The 14,402-nt window shown below is 42.5% G+C and overlaps 1 protein-coding gene across 4 annotated transcripts in view; it reads right to left on the bottom strand.

Moving 5' to 3' along the window:
* LOC137327907 (uncharacterized) overlaps positions 1 to 14,402 on the bottom strand; it is a 66,484-nt gene that overhangs the window by 3,189 nt on the left and 48,893 nt on the right. For all 4 annotated transcript variants that reach the window (XM_067993822.1, XM_067993824.1, XM_067993825.1 and 1 more), the window contains 2 exons: positions 8,531 to 8,630; positions 313 to 472 (listed from right to left, as the gene is read on the bottom strand). In XM_067993822.1, coding sequence (XP_067849923.1) covers positions 313 to 472; positions 8,531 to 8,630 — 260 coding nt within the window. The remainder of the gene's footprint in view (positions 1 to 312; positions 473 to 8,530; positions 8,631 to 14,402) is intronic.

Raw genomic sequence — 14,402 nt, 5'->3', positions numbered from 1 at the left:
CTCAGCGCCCCTGAGCTAAGGAAGAGAAAATCAGCCATGGTTCCTGTTTCTCATTGATATCCAGCAGCTTCTACTGGAACTGCACGTGTGAATATCGGGTGTGTGGGCGACAGGATATGGGTCAGCTGTGATGCCGTACATGGCCGCATAGCCCGCCGGCATTCACCGTCAAGACTTGTATGTGAACAATGGCCACTTCGGCAAGGTGAGCGTCTGAGGAACCATAGGGGTCAACAATGTCAGGAAAAGAGGTGATTAAAGTTTGGCCAAAACACCGGTAAAACAATTAGTTAGAAACACTTTCATTCTCACCAAAGTCACTCTCCTTCTTTGTGATGCAAATTGGTCCTGCACTGACTTGCTGCATGTCTGATTGTTCCACTTGTGAACTGCTGACAGAGCCACACCCCAGCGTGCACGGTTTAGAACTGTACGTATTGGTGCATAACTGGACATTGCAAGTAACAAACACCTAGAGGAAAAAACAGACTGATTATAGTCATATTGGCTATGCATAAGAGAGAACACTAATAGCAAGGGATCACAGGTAGGGTTGCCAACTCTGGTTGGATGCAGTCCTGGTTTTCTGGTTTCATCATCACATGACCTCTCACCTCCAACCACCCAACCCACCCACCCAAACATCATTTTTTCCCCATCTCCAATATTTTTATAAAGTGTTCAAAGAAAATGAAAAAAAAACATGATTTCTCCTAGATTGCTCGCAGCAGTGTCCAAGGGAATAGGAACATAGGAACAGGAGTAGGCCATTCAGTTCCTCGTGCCTGCTCCGCCATTTGATAAGATCATGGCGAATCTGTGATCTAACTCCATATACCTGCCTTTGGCCCAAATCCCTTTAATTCCTGGGGACTCCAGGATAACCCTGGAGGGTTGGCAACCCTAATCACAGGCCAGGAACCAAGGGGCGGAACAGAGCAGTGCCAACTTGGATTGTCACTAACACAGTGCAGCAGTGCACCTGAGAGGGATTAACAAGTAACTCTGTCTTCCCTCTGTTCCCCTCCTCCTCAACTACTTTGAACCATCTCCTTTGATTCTCAGCTCTAATGAGTTACTTATTAACTCTTGCCATTGCCATGGCAGGGTTATCTCTTCCAAGGACAATTGGGCTATAACTTGTCCAGCAATGGCACTTAGGTATTTTGACACAATAAACCTGCATTGAAGGTTAACCTGCTCACATAGCCAGGTCAATCTTTATAGTCCTTAGCCTCGAGTGGCTGAAATAAGAGGCTGTAGGGCTGTTTTTCAGTCATCAAAGGCAGATTATTTAGATGTTGCTTCCATGTCTAAATAGTATTTTTAAAGGTTCTTTTGAAGAAGAAAGGTATAGAAAAATGAGGATAGGTCATCTATATTAAACGTTTTAAATATGCTACGACTTCCTGTCCACAAGCAAGCTTAGAATAACCCAATTTCTGCGCCAAAATTTTCTGTCATATTTTTAATGTCAACATTTTATAATAGCAAAGCTCTATCTTTACGGTCATGAACTTCCTCTGTGTACACAACCCGGAAGTTAAACCCGAAAATGCACCCATTCCCGCGCCCATTCTGCCGATGTCAAGTTATGCTCAAATTTCCTGCGAATCTCATTAGAGCGTAAAATGGGCCTAAATCAGCATAAATAATTGTAGTTCCGTGTGCAACCTACTTACACCCAAAATTCCGCAATCTTTTAAGCCACTTTACTGGTTTGCGCCCAGGTTACATGTGTCTCTGGGCGCAAATACGGAAGAAATTCAAGGCCAACATGTCAACTTTTATAATGGCTAAAAACCTATGACCCCCAGTTGTCATTGTGTAGTTCTCAGCCTTTGGCCATTAGGTGGCACTGTGACAGCAGGCCTCTGGCCACGAGGGTCCAGCATCCAACCCTGGCTTAAAATCTCAACAATGGCCGGGTATCGGCTTCAGTTACTTTAATTTAAATGTTTATTCGTCAAATGTTTAAAAAAATTAAGGTACCCCTCTTTTGGCAGCATTTTGAAACTCCAAAGTTTAAAAATAATAACGTGTTCCACTGCCAGTTGGGGAAAAAATGGTAGACCTGCTCCTCTCCAGCTATGATGGTGGCCCTGCTACCAATTAAAAAAAAACATATATACATTCCTTGACTCGTTACTCAGCCTATGGCTCCCTGCTCCCCATTAAAAAAACAGCTGTTAAGGTGGCTTCCACTTCCCTTTCGACCCACAGATACTTGAAAGACTATCCTCCTCCACTTTCCCCATCATCTCTTATGATGGTATCGCACTGCCACTTCAAAAAAAAAACAGAACCCCTCTCTCCCTTCAGCCATCGCGGCAGCTCTCACTCGCCGCTTGGTTGAGATTTTTTGCTAGCCTGACACTAACATTTAACATCTTATCCAAAAACATACTGCCAAAGCTCAGTATGTTTTTGGATAAGATGTTAAATCACCAAACCAGCCCCAGATAATGACTGTGCTAATGTTAATCCGGCTTCTTCATTCTGTCAGGCTCAGAAACTCCTCCAAGCCACTCTGCCCAATGATACTTTCAACACAAAACAGCTAACTGACCGAAAAAAGATTCATGTTCTTTATTGCTGTTTATTTTTCATGAGGGGTCTTGATGGTAAGACTCACTGTTCACAGACCAAGTGATGCTTCAATCCTGTAAATATGTTAAAATCTTAAAATATGTAAGTCTTAAAATCTGTATATTATTTAAAAAATCTTATGAAAGATATACATTTCCTGTCCACAAACCTCACTTCATGTTGTTCACAATTTTTGGTCACACTTTTGTGTCAATATTTCCCATTCAAATTTACCATGTCAGTTGTCATAATGTAGTTTCAATTCCTGGCCACCAGGCAGCGCTGTGAAGTGAAATCTCTGGAGCCTGTTCCACCAGTCAATCAAATCATGGCTGATCTGCACCTCAACTCCATTTGCCTACTTTTGATCCATATTCCTTAATACCCTCACCTAACAAAAATCTATCAATCTCAGTCTTGAAAAATTTCAACTGACTCAGCATCCCTAGCCTTTTGGGGAGAGAGTTTCAGATTTACACTACCCTTTGTGAGAAAAAGTGCTTTCTGATTTCACTCCTGAATGGCCTAGCTCTAATTTTAAGATTGTGTCCCCTTGTTCTGGATTTCCCCTACCAGAGGAAATAGTTTCTCAGTATCTACCCTACTGAATCCCTTTATCATTTTAAATGCCTCAATTAGATCAGCCCTTGTATATATTTTAAAAACTTATGTTCATCACCTGACTCAGGGCAACTTACTTCCAGTTCTGACAAAGGGTCATCGACCTGAAACATTAACTCTGTTTCTTTCTCCACAGATGCTGCCTGACTTGCTATTTCCAGCATTTTCTGTTTTTATTTCAAGGCAACTTACAAGTAGTAATTAAAATACTTCTAATAAAATAAGACACAGGTTTTAATTTTTCCCCTCCAATTTTCTCCCTTCCTCCCCTGAAGGTGTTGACCCTTGCTTGGGGTCTGGTTCCAGCATTCCTCTAGTACTTGACTCAATTTCTTTGTGTGTGAGCCCGGAGAGTGACTAGTAACAGGCTATTTTACTATAGAAGGGATCCCAGACAAACCTGACATCCACACACAAGCCCCTTTAGCAGAAATCACTTAATAATGATTAGGGGCAGGGATCTTGACTAATTTTCTTCCATCTTCTAAAACCAGTAATGATGAGGCCAATTGTAGTGCTGCTTCATTTTTTTTAAATTGGAAAAATAAGGTGAAGGGCCAAGGCCCCATAATACAGGACAGCACAGGCTAAAGAAAAAGCAGAAGACAAAATGTTTTGGTGGTGCCAAATCTGGGTTTTAAAAACTTGCAGGTTGTAGGAGGAAGGAAACTCTGAGGGAGGTGAGGAATTCTACAGTCTTGAGGCCCTGGAGAACAGTGAGCTAGAGTGTCAGAAGATGTGATGAGTCAACACAGTGGTTATACAAAGAGGAGAGGCAGGTTAGTATGGCATACCTTCTTTCATGCAGTGCCACTGAAAGCATGATATACTTTGATTGGGGCGTTTCTGCAGAAACATCCAAAAGCATGATTAGTCAGGTGTTCATATATCTTAGTGATGCCATTGGGCCTGTTGTCCCAGTTTCCTTTGGGAATAGGAGCCTCCTACACCACCTGCCAAAGCTCAGTATGTTCAACTCTGTTTACAGGTGTGGGTGAGCACAGAGCACTCTGGTGTAGCCTGATCTACTTGGCATTCCTTTGTTGGTTCCCTCCCACTTCCTCCTCAGGAAGATTCCCAGTGGAAATTCTCTTAGTGAGAGGCAAAAATACAACAATTTACACAAAGACTCAAGAGAACCAAGTACCAGGAAAAAGACAAAAACAGTTAAGAAAACACTCACCTTAACATTAACATGCTCTTTCCAGTGACCTTCCCTATATTTATCACTGGTTAGCAACCCTAGACACCCCTTTCACAAATGACATGATTTATATCTGACATTCTGCATGGCAGGAAATTGCATCTAGGATGGACACATTCTCAAATTAATATTTCAATGAAACATAAGAACATAAGAAATAGGAGCAGGAGTAGGCCACATGACCCCTCGAACCTGCTCTGCCATTCAACAAGGTCATGGCTGATCTTCTACCTCAACGCCATTTTCCTGCACTATCCCCATATCCCTTGGTGCCTTTAATTCCAAAGAATTCCAAAGATTCACCACCCTCTGAGTGAAGAAATTTCTCCTCATCTCAGTCCTAAATGGCCTATCCCTTGTTCTGAGACTGACCCCTGTTTCTAGTCTCTCCAGCCAAGGAAAACATCCTACCTGTCGAGCCCTGTAAGAATTTTGTATGGTTCAATGAGATCACCTCTCATTCTTCTAAACTCTAGAGAATTCAGGCCTAGTCTACTCAATCTCTCCTCATACGACAATCCCCCCATCCCCGGAATCAATCTGGTGAACTTTCGTTGCACTCCCTCTATGGCAAGTATATTCTTTCTTAGGTAAGGAGACCAAAATTGTACACAATACTCCAGGTGCGGTCTCACCAAGGCCCTATATAATTACAGTAAAACATCTTTACTCCTGTACTCAAATCCTCTTGTAATAAAGACCAAAATACCATTTGCCTTCCTAATTGCTTGCTGCACCTGCATGTTAGCTTCAGTGACTCATGTAGAAGGACACCCAGGTCCCTTTGAACATCAACATTTCCCAATCTCTCACCATTTAAAAAATACTCTGCATTTCTGTTCTTCCTACCAAAGTGGATAACTACACATTTTTCCACATTATATTCCATCTGCCATGTTCTTGCCCACTCACTTAGCCTGTCTATATCCCCTTGAAGCCTCTTTGCATCCTCCTCACAACTCACATTCCCACCTAGTTTTGTGTCATCAGCAAACTTGGAAATATTACATTTGGTCCCTTCATCCAAATCATTGATATATATTGTGAATAGCTGGGGCCTAAGCACCGATCCCTGCGGTACCCCACTAGTCACAGTCTGCCAACCTAAAAAAGAACCATTTATTCCTACTCTCTGTTAACCAATTCTCAATCCATGCCAGTATATTACCCCCAATTCCATGTGCTCTAACTTTGTTCACCAACCTCCTTTGTGGGACCTTATCGAAAGACTTCTGAAAATCCAAATACACCACATCCACTGGTTCCCCCTTATCTATTCTACTAGTTACATCCTCAAAGAACTCCAATAAGTTTGTCAAACATGATTTCCCTTTCATAAATCCATGTTGACTCTGCCAAATCTTATTATTATTTTCTAAGTGGCCTGTTATCACATCCTTTATAATAGATTCTAGCATTTTCCCTACCACTGTTTTAAGGCTAACAGGTCTGTAGTTGCCTGTTTTCTCTCTCCCTCCTTTCTTAAATAGTGGGGTTACATTTGCTACCCTCCAATCTGCAGGAACCATTCCAGAATCTGTAGAATTTTGGAAGATGACAACCAATGCATCCACCATCAAAATAGCCACCTCTTTCATAGAATCATAGAAGTTTACAACATGGAAACAGGCCCTTCGGCCCAACATGTCCATGTCGCCCAGTTTATACCACTAAGCTAGTCCCAATTGCCTGCACTTGGCCCATATCCCTCTATACCCATCTTACCCATGTAACTGTCCAAATGCTTTTTAAAAGACAAAATTGTACCCGCCTCTACTACTGCCTCTGGCAGCTCGTTCCAGACACTCACCACCCTTTGAGTGAAAAAATTGCCCCTATGGACCCTTTTGTATCTCTCCCCTCTCACCTTAAATCTATGCCCCCTCGTTATAGACTCCCCTACCTTTGGGAAAAGATTTAGACTATCTACCTTATCTATGCCCCTCATTATTTTATAGACTTCTATAAGATCACCCCTTAACCTCCTACTCTCCAGGGAAAAAAGTCCCAGTCTATCTAACCTCTCCCTATAAGTCAAACCATCAAGTCCCGGTAGCATCCTAGTAAATCTTTTCTGCACTCTTTCTAGTTTAATAATATCCTTTCTATAGTAGGGTGACCAGAACTGTACACAGTATTCCAAGTGTGGCCTAACTAATGTCTTGTACAACTTCAACAAGACATCCCAACTCCTGTATTCAACGTTCTGACCAATGAAACCAAGCATGCCGAATGCCTTCTTCACCACCCTATCCACCTGTGACTCCACTTTCAAGGAGCTATGAACCTGTACTCCTAGATCTCTTTGTTCTATAACTCTCCCCAACGCCCTACCATTAACGGAGTAGGTCCTGGTCCGATTCGATCTACCAAAATGCATCACCTCACATTTATCTAAATTAAACTCCATCTGCCATTCATCGGCCCACTGGCCCAATTTATCAAGATTCCGTTGCAATCCTAGATAACCTTCTTCACTGTCCACAATGCCACCAACCTTGGTGTCATCTGCAAACTTACTAACCATTCCTCCTAAATTCTCATCCAAATCATTAATATAAATAACAAATAACAGCGGACCCAGCACCGATCCCTGAGGCACACCGCTGGTCACAGGCCTCCAGTCTGAAAAACAACCCTCTACAACCACCCTCTGTCTTCTGTCGTCAAGCCAATTTTGTATCCAATTGGCTACCTCACCTTGGATCCCATGAGATTTAACCTTATGTAACAACCTACCATGCGGTACCTTGTCAAAGGCTTTGCTAAAGTCCATGTAGACAACGTCTACTGCACAGCCCTCATCTATCTTCTTGGTTACCCCTTCAAAAAACTCAATCAAATTCGTGAGACATGATTTTCCTCTCACAAAACCATGCTGACTGTTCCTAATCAGTCCCTGCCTCTCCAAATGCCTGTAGATCCTGTCTCTCAGAATACCCTCTAACAACTTACCCACTACAGATGTCAGGCTCACCGGTCTGTAGTTCTTTCAAAACCCTGGGATGTAGATCATCGGGTCCTTGGGATTTATCGACTTTCAGTCCCATTAATTTCTCTAGTATTTTTTTACTAATACTAATTTCTTTCAGTTCCTCATTCTCGCCCGATTCTTGGTTCTCTAGTATTTCTGGGAGGTTTTTTGAGCCTTCTTTCGTGAAGACAGACACAAAGTATTTATTTAATTTCTCTGCCATTTCCTTATTCCCCATTATAAATTCTCCTGTCTCTGTCTGTAAGGAACGAACATTTGCCTCTGCCAGTCTTTTCCTTTTTACATACCTATAGAAGCTTTTACAGTCCGTTTTTATGTTTCTCGCTAGTTTACTCTCATATTCTATTTTCCCTTTCTTTATCAATTTCTTGGTCCTCCTTTACTGAATTCTAAAATGCTCCCAATACTCTGGCTTACTGCTTTTTCTGGCAACTTTATATGCCTCTTCCTTTGATTTAATACTATCTTTAATAAAGTGCGTAACTTCCACCAATTTTCTGCTACCAGTTGACTGCTTTACACTGCAACAATGGGTGACCAATTGAAGAATTGAAAGAAACAAGATTTTTCAATGTGGCATTGAAAGATATGGAGAAGATCATGGTACAGTGATTCAGCTGTGAGAAAACTGGAGACTCTGGGCACTGGAGGTTGTGAGGGCATACAATCCGAAAGAAGTAGATTCATCAACAAAAGTGTAAATAGGGTTGAATGATGAGTGGAGAAAGTCACATATATGAAGAAGGAACAGAGTGGGACCGAGGACAGCTCCAGGGTACCCGTGAGTTAATGGAGAAAGAGTCAGAGAATGAGCCATCCACTACCACACACACAGAGCTTTGAAAGGAAACAGGATAGTTTGGAGCACAGCTTTGATGGGAAGTCATAAGATGACAACTTATTTAGAATTGCTTGGCATTCTGTCATTGAATCTTCTCAGCTGAAATAAGCTAACCAGGGATTGATCGTCCTGATCTGTATAGCTCAGAATTACACTAGGTAATACATTCATTGAGCCACTAGACCATTAGCCTTAACTTCTGATAAATTTAAATTCTTTTCAAAGGCTGCTAAGATAGTTACTTTAACTAAAGATGAAGAAGCCTTATCTGTGAGAGTACCTGGGAGGTGCACTGTGGTAAAGAGGACAGTTTGATGGAGTATACTTTCTCTTTTCGGTTTCCAGTTTGATGTTCCTCTGCCATGCTGTTGTTTAAGCAGCTGCCATAAACAAAAACAAAAACAGAATGTGAGGAGGGAATAATGTTGATATGATTCCAGCTTCTATATGTTTGCTGCATGTCAGCTTGGTTCAACTGGTAGCACCTTTGCCTCTGGGTCAGAAGGTGGTAGGTTCCAGGGCCACTCCAGGACTTGAACTCACAGTCTAAATTGATATTCTACTGCAATAATGAGGGAGTGCTGCATTGTTGGTGGAGTCATCCTTTGAATGAGATGTCAAACTGGCATCTGGCCTGCCTGTTCAGATGAATGTTAAAAATCCCTTGGCGCCATTTGAAGAAAAGCAATAGTGGGGTAGATTTTCCTGGCCCTGTGGTGGGATGGCCTGGGTTCAGTGATTACAGGGAAACTGGGTGAGGAGGAGTGGATGCCCATAAGGCAGCATGCTCAACTTTTGATCCATTCATTTACGATATAATTATGCTTAATTTGGCAAAGAACACAGCAGGGTACAGACTCCAAGCAAAGATTGTCATAAACTGAAGGGTTGTTGAAGACATTACCAATTGTAAAAAAATTATATTAATTGAAAAACACCAAATATTGTTATGATAAGGAAGCATAGAATTAGGAAATGCCATTCATCGCATTGAGCCCATTCCTTTGACAGACCACGTGGAGTTTGTCCTATCATGGAACCTAACTAATTTATTTACAAATATAGGAATGTGCAGGACCCAAATAGTCCATCTATCCAGTTCTCAAAGTTCAAACGATACCCTGTCTTACTCTATCTCTTATTCCACTTCGTCTGCCAAATATCAGTTCTTTTCTCCCTTGAATTTGCTGACACTGTTCATCTCTGCCACCCATCCCCTCCCCAACATCAAAGAGGCGTGTTTGGGGGAGTGCCTAGGGTTACCCTGGCAATTCCACCCAGAATGTCCTTACAGGACCTCAACAGAAATCTTACCAGCTCTTGTCAGATCTCGTGCAGACAAAGGTCATTGATCCTGGAGGGGATTATCACCAATATCACCATTGTAAATGGCTCCCTTAGAACTGAAGATATTTTAAAACTTTCATAGAATCATTGAATGGTTACAGCACAGAAGGAAGCCATTCGATCCATTGAGCCCATGCCAGCTCTTTGTAAGAACAATCCAGTTTGTCCTATTCCCCTGCTCTTTCCCCATAGCCCCGCAAATTCTTTCCCTTCAAGTATTTATCCAGTTCCTTTTTGAAAGCCACAATTGAATCTGCTTCCATCACCCTTTCAGGCAGTACATTCCAGATCATGACTGCTCGCTGCGTAAAGAGGTTTTTCCTCATGTCACCGTTGGTTCTTTTGCCAATCTGTGTCCTTTGGTTCTCAACCCTTCTGCCAATGGAAACAGTTTCTCATAGAATCATAGAATCATAGAAGTTACAACATGGAAACAGGCCCTTCGGCCCAACATGTCCATGTCGCCCAGTTTATACCACTAAGCTAGTCCCAATTGCCTGCACTTGGCCCATATCCCTCGATACCCATCTTCCCCATGTAACTGTCCAAATGCTTTTTAAAAGACAAAATTGTACCCGCCTCTACTACTGCCTCTGGCAGCTCGTTCCAGACACTCACCACCCTTTGACTGAAAAAATTGCCCCTCTGGATCCTTTTGTATCTCTCCCCTCTCACCTTAAATCTGTGCCCCCTCGTTATAGACTGGCCTACCTTTGGGAAAAGATTTTGACTATCGACCTTATCTGTGCCCCTCATTATTTTATAGACTTCTATAAGATCACCCCTTAACCTCCTACTCTCCAGGGAAAAAAGTCCCAGTCTGTCTAACCTCTCCCTGTAAGTCAAACCATCAAGTCCCGGTAGCATCCTAGTAAATCTTTTCTGCACTCTTTCTAGTTTAATAATATCCTTTCTATAATAGGGTGACCAGAACTGTACACAGTACTCCAAGTGTGGCCTCACCAATGCCCTGTACAACTTCAACAAGACATCCCAACTCCTGCATTCAATGTTCTGACCAATGAAACCAAGCATGCTGAATGCCTTCTTCACCACCCTATCCACCTGTGACTCCACTTTCAAGGAGCTATGAATCTGTACTCCTAGATCTCTTTGTTCTATAACTCTCCCCAACGCCCTACCATTAACGGAGTAGGTCCTGGCCCGATTCGATCTACCAAAATGCATCACCTCACATTTATCTAAATTAAACTCCATCTGCCATTCATCGGCCCACTGGCCCAATTTATCAAGATCCCGTTGCAATCCTCGATAACCTTCTTCACTGTCCACAATGCCACCAATCTTGGTGTCATCTGCAAACTTACTAACCATGCCTCCTAAATTCTCATCCAAATCATTAATATAAATAACAAATAACAGCAGACCCAGCACCGATCCCTGAGGCACACCGCTGGACACAGGCATCCAGTTTGAAAAACAACCCTCGACAACCACCCTCTGTCTTCTGTCGTCAAGCCAATTTTGTATCCAATTGGCTACCTCACCTTGGATCCCATGAGATTTAACCTTATGTAACAACCTACCATGCGGTACCTTGTCAAATGCTTTGCTGAAGTCCATGTAGACCACGTCTACTGCACAGCCCTCATCTATCTTCTTGGTTACCCCTTCAAAAAACTCAATCAAATTCGTGAGACATGATTTTCCTCTCACAAAACCATGCTGACTGTTCCTAATTAGTCCCTGCCTCTCCAAATGCCTGTAGATCCTGTCCCTCAGAATACCCTCTAACAACTTACCCACTACAGATGTCAGGCTCACTGGTCTGTAGTTCCCAGGCTTTTCCCTGCCGCCCTTCTTAAACAAAGGCACAACATTTGCTACCCTCCAATCTTCAGGCACCTCACCTGTAGCGGTGGATGATTCAAATATCTCTGCTAGGGGACCCGCAATTTCCTCCCTAACCTCCCATAACGTCCTGGGATACATTTCATCAGGTCCCGGAGATTTATCTACCTTGATGCGCGTTAAGACTTCCAGCACCTCCCTCTCTGTAATATGTACACTCCTCAAGACATCACTATTTATTTCCCCAAGTTCCCTAACATCCATGCCTTTCTCAACCGTAAATACCGATGTGAAATATTCATTCAGGATCTCACCCATCTCTTGTGGTTCCGCACTTAGATGACCTTGTTGATCCTTAAGAGGCCCTACTCTCTCCCTAGTTACCCTTTTGCCCTTTATGTATTTGTAGAAGCTCTTTGGATTCACCTTTGCCTGATCTGCCAAAGCAATCTCATATCCCCTTTTTGCCCTCCTGATTTCTCTCTTAACTCTACTCCGGCAATCTCTATACTCTTCAAGGGATCCACTTGATCCCAGCTGCCTATGCATGTCATATGCCTCCTTCTTATTTTTGACTAGTGCCTCAATCTCCCGAGTCATCCAAGGTTCCCTACTTCTACCAGCCTTGCCCTTCACTTTATAAGGAATGTGCTTACCCTGAACCCTGGTTAACACACTTTTGAAAGCCTCCCACTTACCAGACGTCCCTTTGCCTGCCAACAGACTCTCCCAATCAACTTCTGAAAGTTCCTGTCTAATACCATCAAAATTGGCCTTTCCCCAATTTAGAATTTTAACTTTTGGGCCAGACCTATCCTTCTCCATAGCTATCTTAAAACTAATGGAATTATGATCACTGGTCCCAAAGTGATCCCTCACTAACACTTCTGTCACCTGCCCTTCCTTATTTCCCAAGAGGAGGTCAAGTTTTGCCCCCTCTCTAGTCGGGCCATCCACATACTGAATGAGAAATTCCTCCTGAATACACTCAACAAATTTCTCTCCATCCAAGCCCCTAATGCTATGGCTGTCCCAGTCAATGTTGGGAAAGTTAAAGTCCCCTACTATTACCACCCTATTTTTCTTGCAGCTGTCTGTAATCTCCTTACATATTTGCTCCTCAATTTCCCGTTGACTATTTGGGGGTCTGTAGTACAATCCTATCAAAGTGATCTCTCCCTTCTTATTTTTCAGTTCTACCCATATGAACACATCTATCAAATCTCCTCTTACCCTTCTCAGCTCTAAGGAGAACAACCCCAGCTTCTCCAGTCTATCCACATAACTGAAGTCCCTCATCCCTGGAATCATTCTAGTTAATTTTTTCTGCACCCTCTCTAAGGCCTTCACATTCTTCCTAAAGTGCAATGCCCAGAATTGGATACAATTCTCCAGTTATGGCCGAGTCAATCTTTTATAAAGGGTCAACATAACTTCCTTGCTTTTGTACTCTATGTCTCTATTTATAAAGTCCAGGATCCCGTATGCTTTTTTAACCGCTTTCTCAACCTGTCCTGCCACCTTCAAAGGTTTGTGCACTTATACCCCCAGGTCTCTCTGTTCCTGCACCCCCTTTAGAATTGTACCATATAGTTTATATTGCCTTTTCTCATTCTTCCTGCCAAAATGTATCACTTCGCACTTCTCTGCGTTAAATTTCATCTGCCATGTGTCCGCCCATGCCACCAGCCTGTCTATGTCCTCTTGAAGTCGATTACTATCCTCCTCACTGTTTACTACACTTCCAAATTTTGTGTCATCTGCAAATTTTGAAATTGTGCCCTGTACACCCAAGTCCAAGTCATTAATATAAATACAAAAAAAGCAGTGGCCCTAGTACCGACCCCTGGGGAACACCACTGCATACCTTCCTCCAGTCCGAAAAACAACCGTTCACCACTACTCTTATGTTCCCTGTCATGTAACCAATTTTGTATATATGCTGCCACTGCCCCTTTTATTTCATGGGCTTCAATTTTGCTGACAAGCCTATTATGTGGCACTTTATCAAACCCCCTTGAAAGTCCATATACACAACATCAACCGCATTGCCCTCATCAACCCTCTCTGTTACCTCATCAAAAAAATCAATCAAGTTAGTTAATTAATACCTTTAACAAATCTGTGCTGGCTTTCCTTTATTAATCCACACTTGTCCAACTGACTATTAATTTTGTCCTGGATTATCGTTTCTAAAAGTTTCCCCACCACTGAGGTTAAACTGACTGGCCTGTCGTTGCTGGGTTTATCCTTACACCCTTTTTTGAACAAGGGTGTAACATTTGCAATTTCCCAGTCCTCTGGCACCACCCCCATATCTAAGGAGGATTGGAAGATTTTGACCAGCATCTCTGCAATTTCCACCCTTACTTCCCTCAGCAACCTAGGGTGCATCCCATCTGGACCGGGTGCCTTATCTACTTAAAGTGGGTCAATTGGAGCAAGTGTCAGTGGGGGAACATTTAGAGAACAGTGATCATAGTATCAAAAGTTTAGATTAGTTATGGAAAAGGACAAGGAGCAATCTAGAGTAAAAATACTTAATTGGAGGAGGACCAATTTCAATGGGATGAGAACAGATCTGGCTTGGGTAAACTGGAATCAAAGATTGGCAGATTGTAATCGAACAATGGGTATCCTTTAAAGAGGAAATGGTTTGGGTACAGTCTAGGTACATTCCCACGAGGGGATAGGGCAACCAAAGCCAGAGCTCCCTGGATGATGAAAGAGAAAGAGAGTAAGATGAAGCAGAGAAAAGGGGCATGTGACAGATGTCAGGATGTTTCCACATCGTTCACCTGAGGAAGGAGGTAGCCTCCGAAAGCTTGTGAATTTAAAATAAAATTGCTGGACTATAACTTGGTGTTGTAAAATTGTTTACAATACTTAAAGTACAGTCAGCCTTTCTAGTACCTCCTCTTTATCAACTTTTAGCCCATCCAGTATTCAACAACCTCTTCTTTTACTGTGACTTTGGCAGCATCTTCTTCCTT

This window comes from Heptranchias perlo, chromosome 12 (genome assembly GCF_035084215.1).
Source record: "Heptranchias perlo isolate sHepPer1 chromosome 12, sHepPer1.hap1, whole genome shotgun sequence".
NCBI classification, from domain to species: domain Eukaryota; kingdom Metazoa; phylum Chordata; class Chondrichthyes; order Hexanchiformes; family Hexanchidae; genus Heptranchias; species Heptranchias perlo.
The sequence above is the reverse complement of the archived record's forward strand: the minus strand, read 5'-3'. Positions and strand labels throughout refer to the sequence as shown.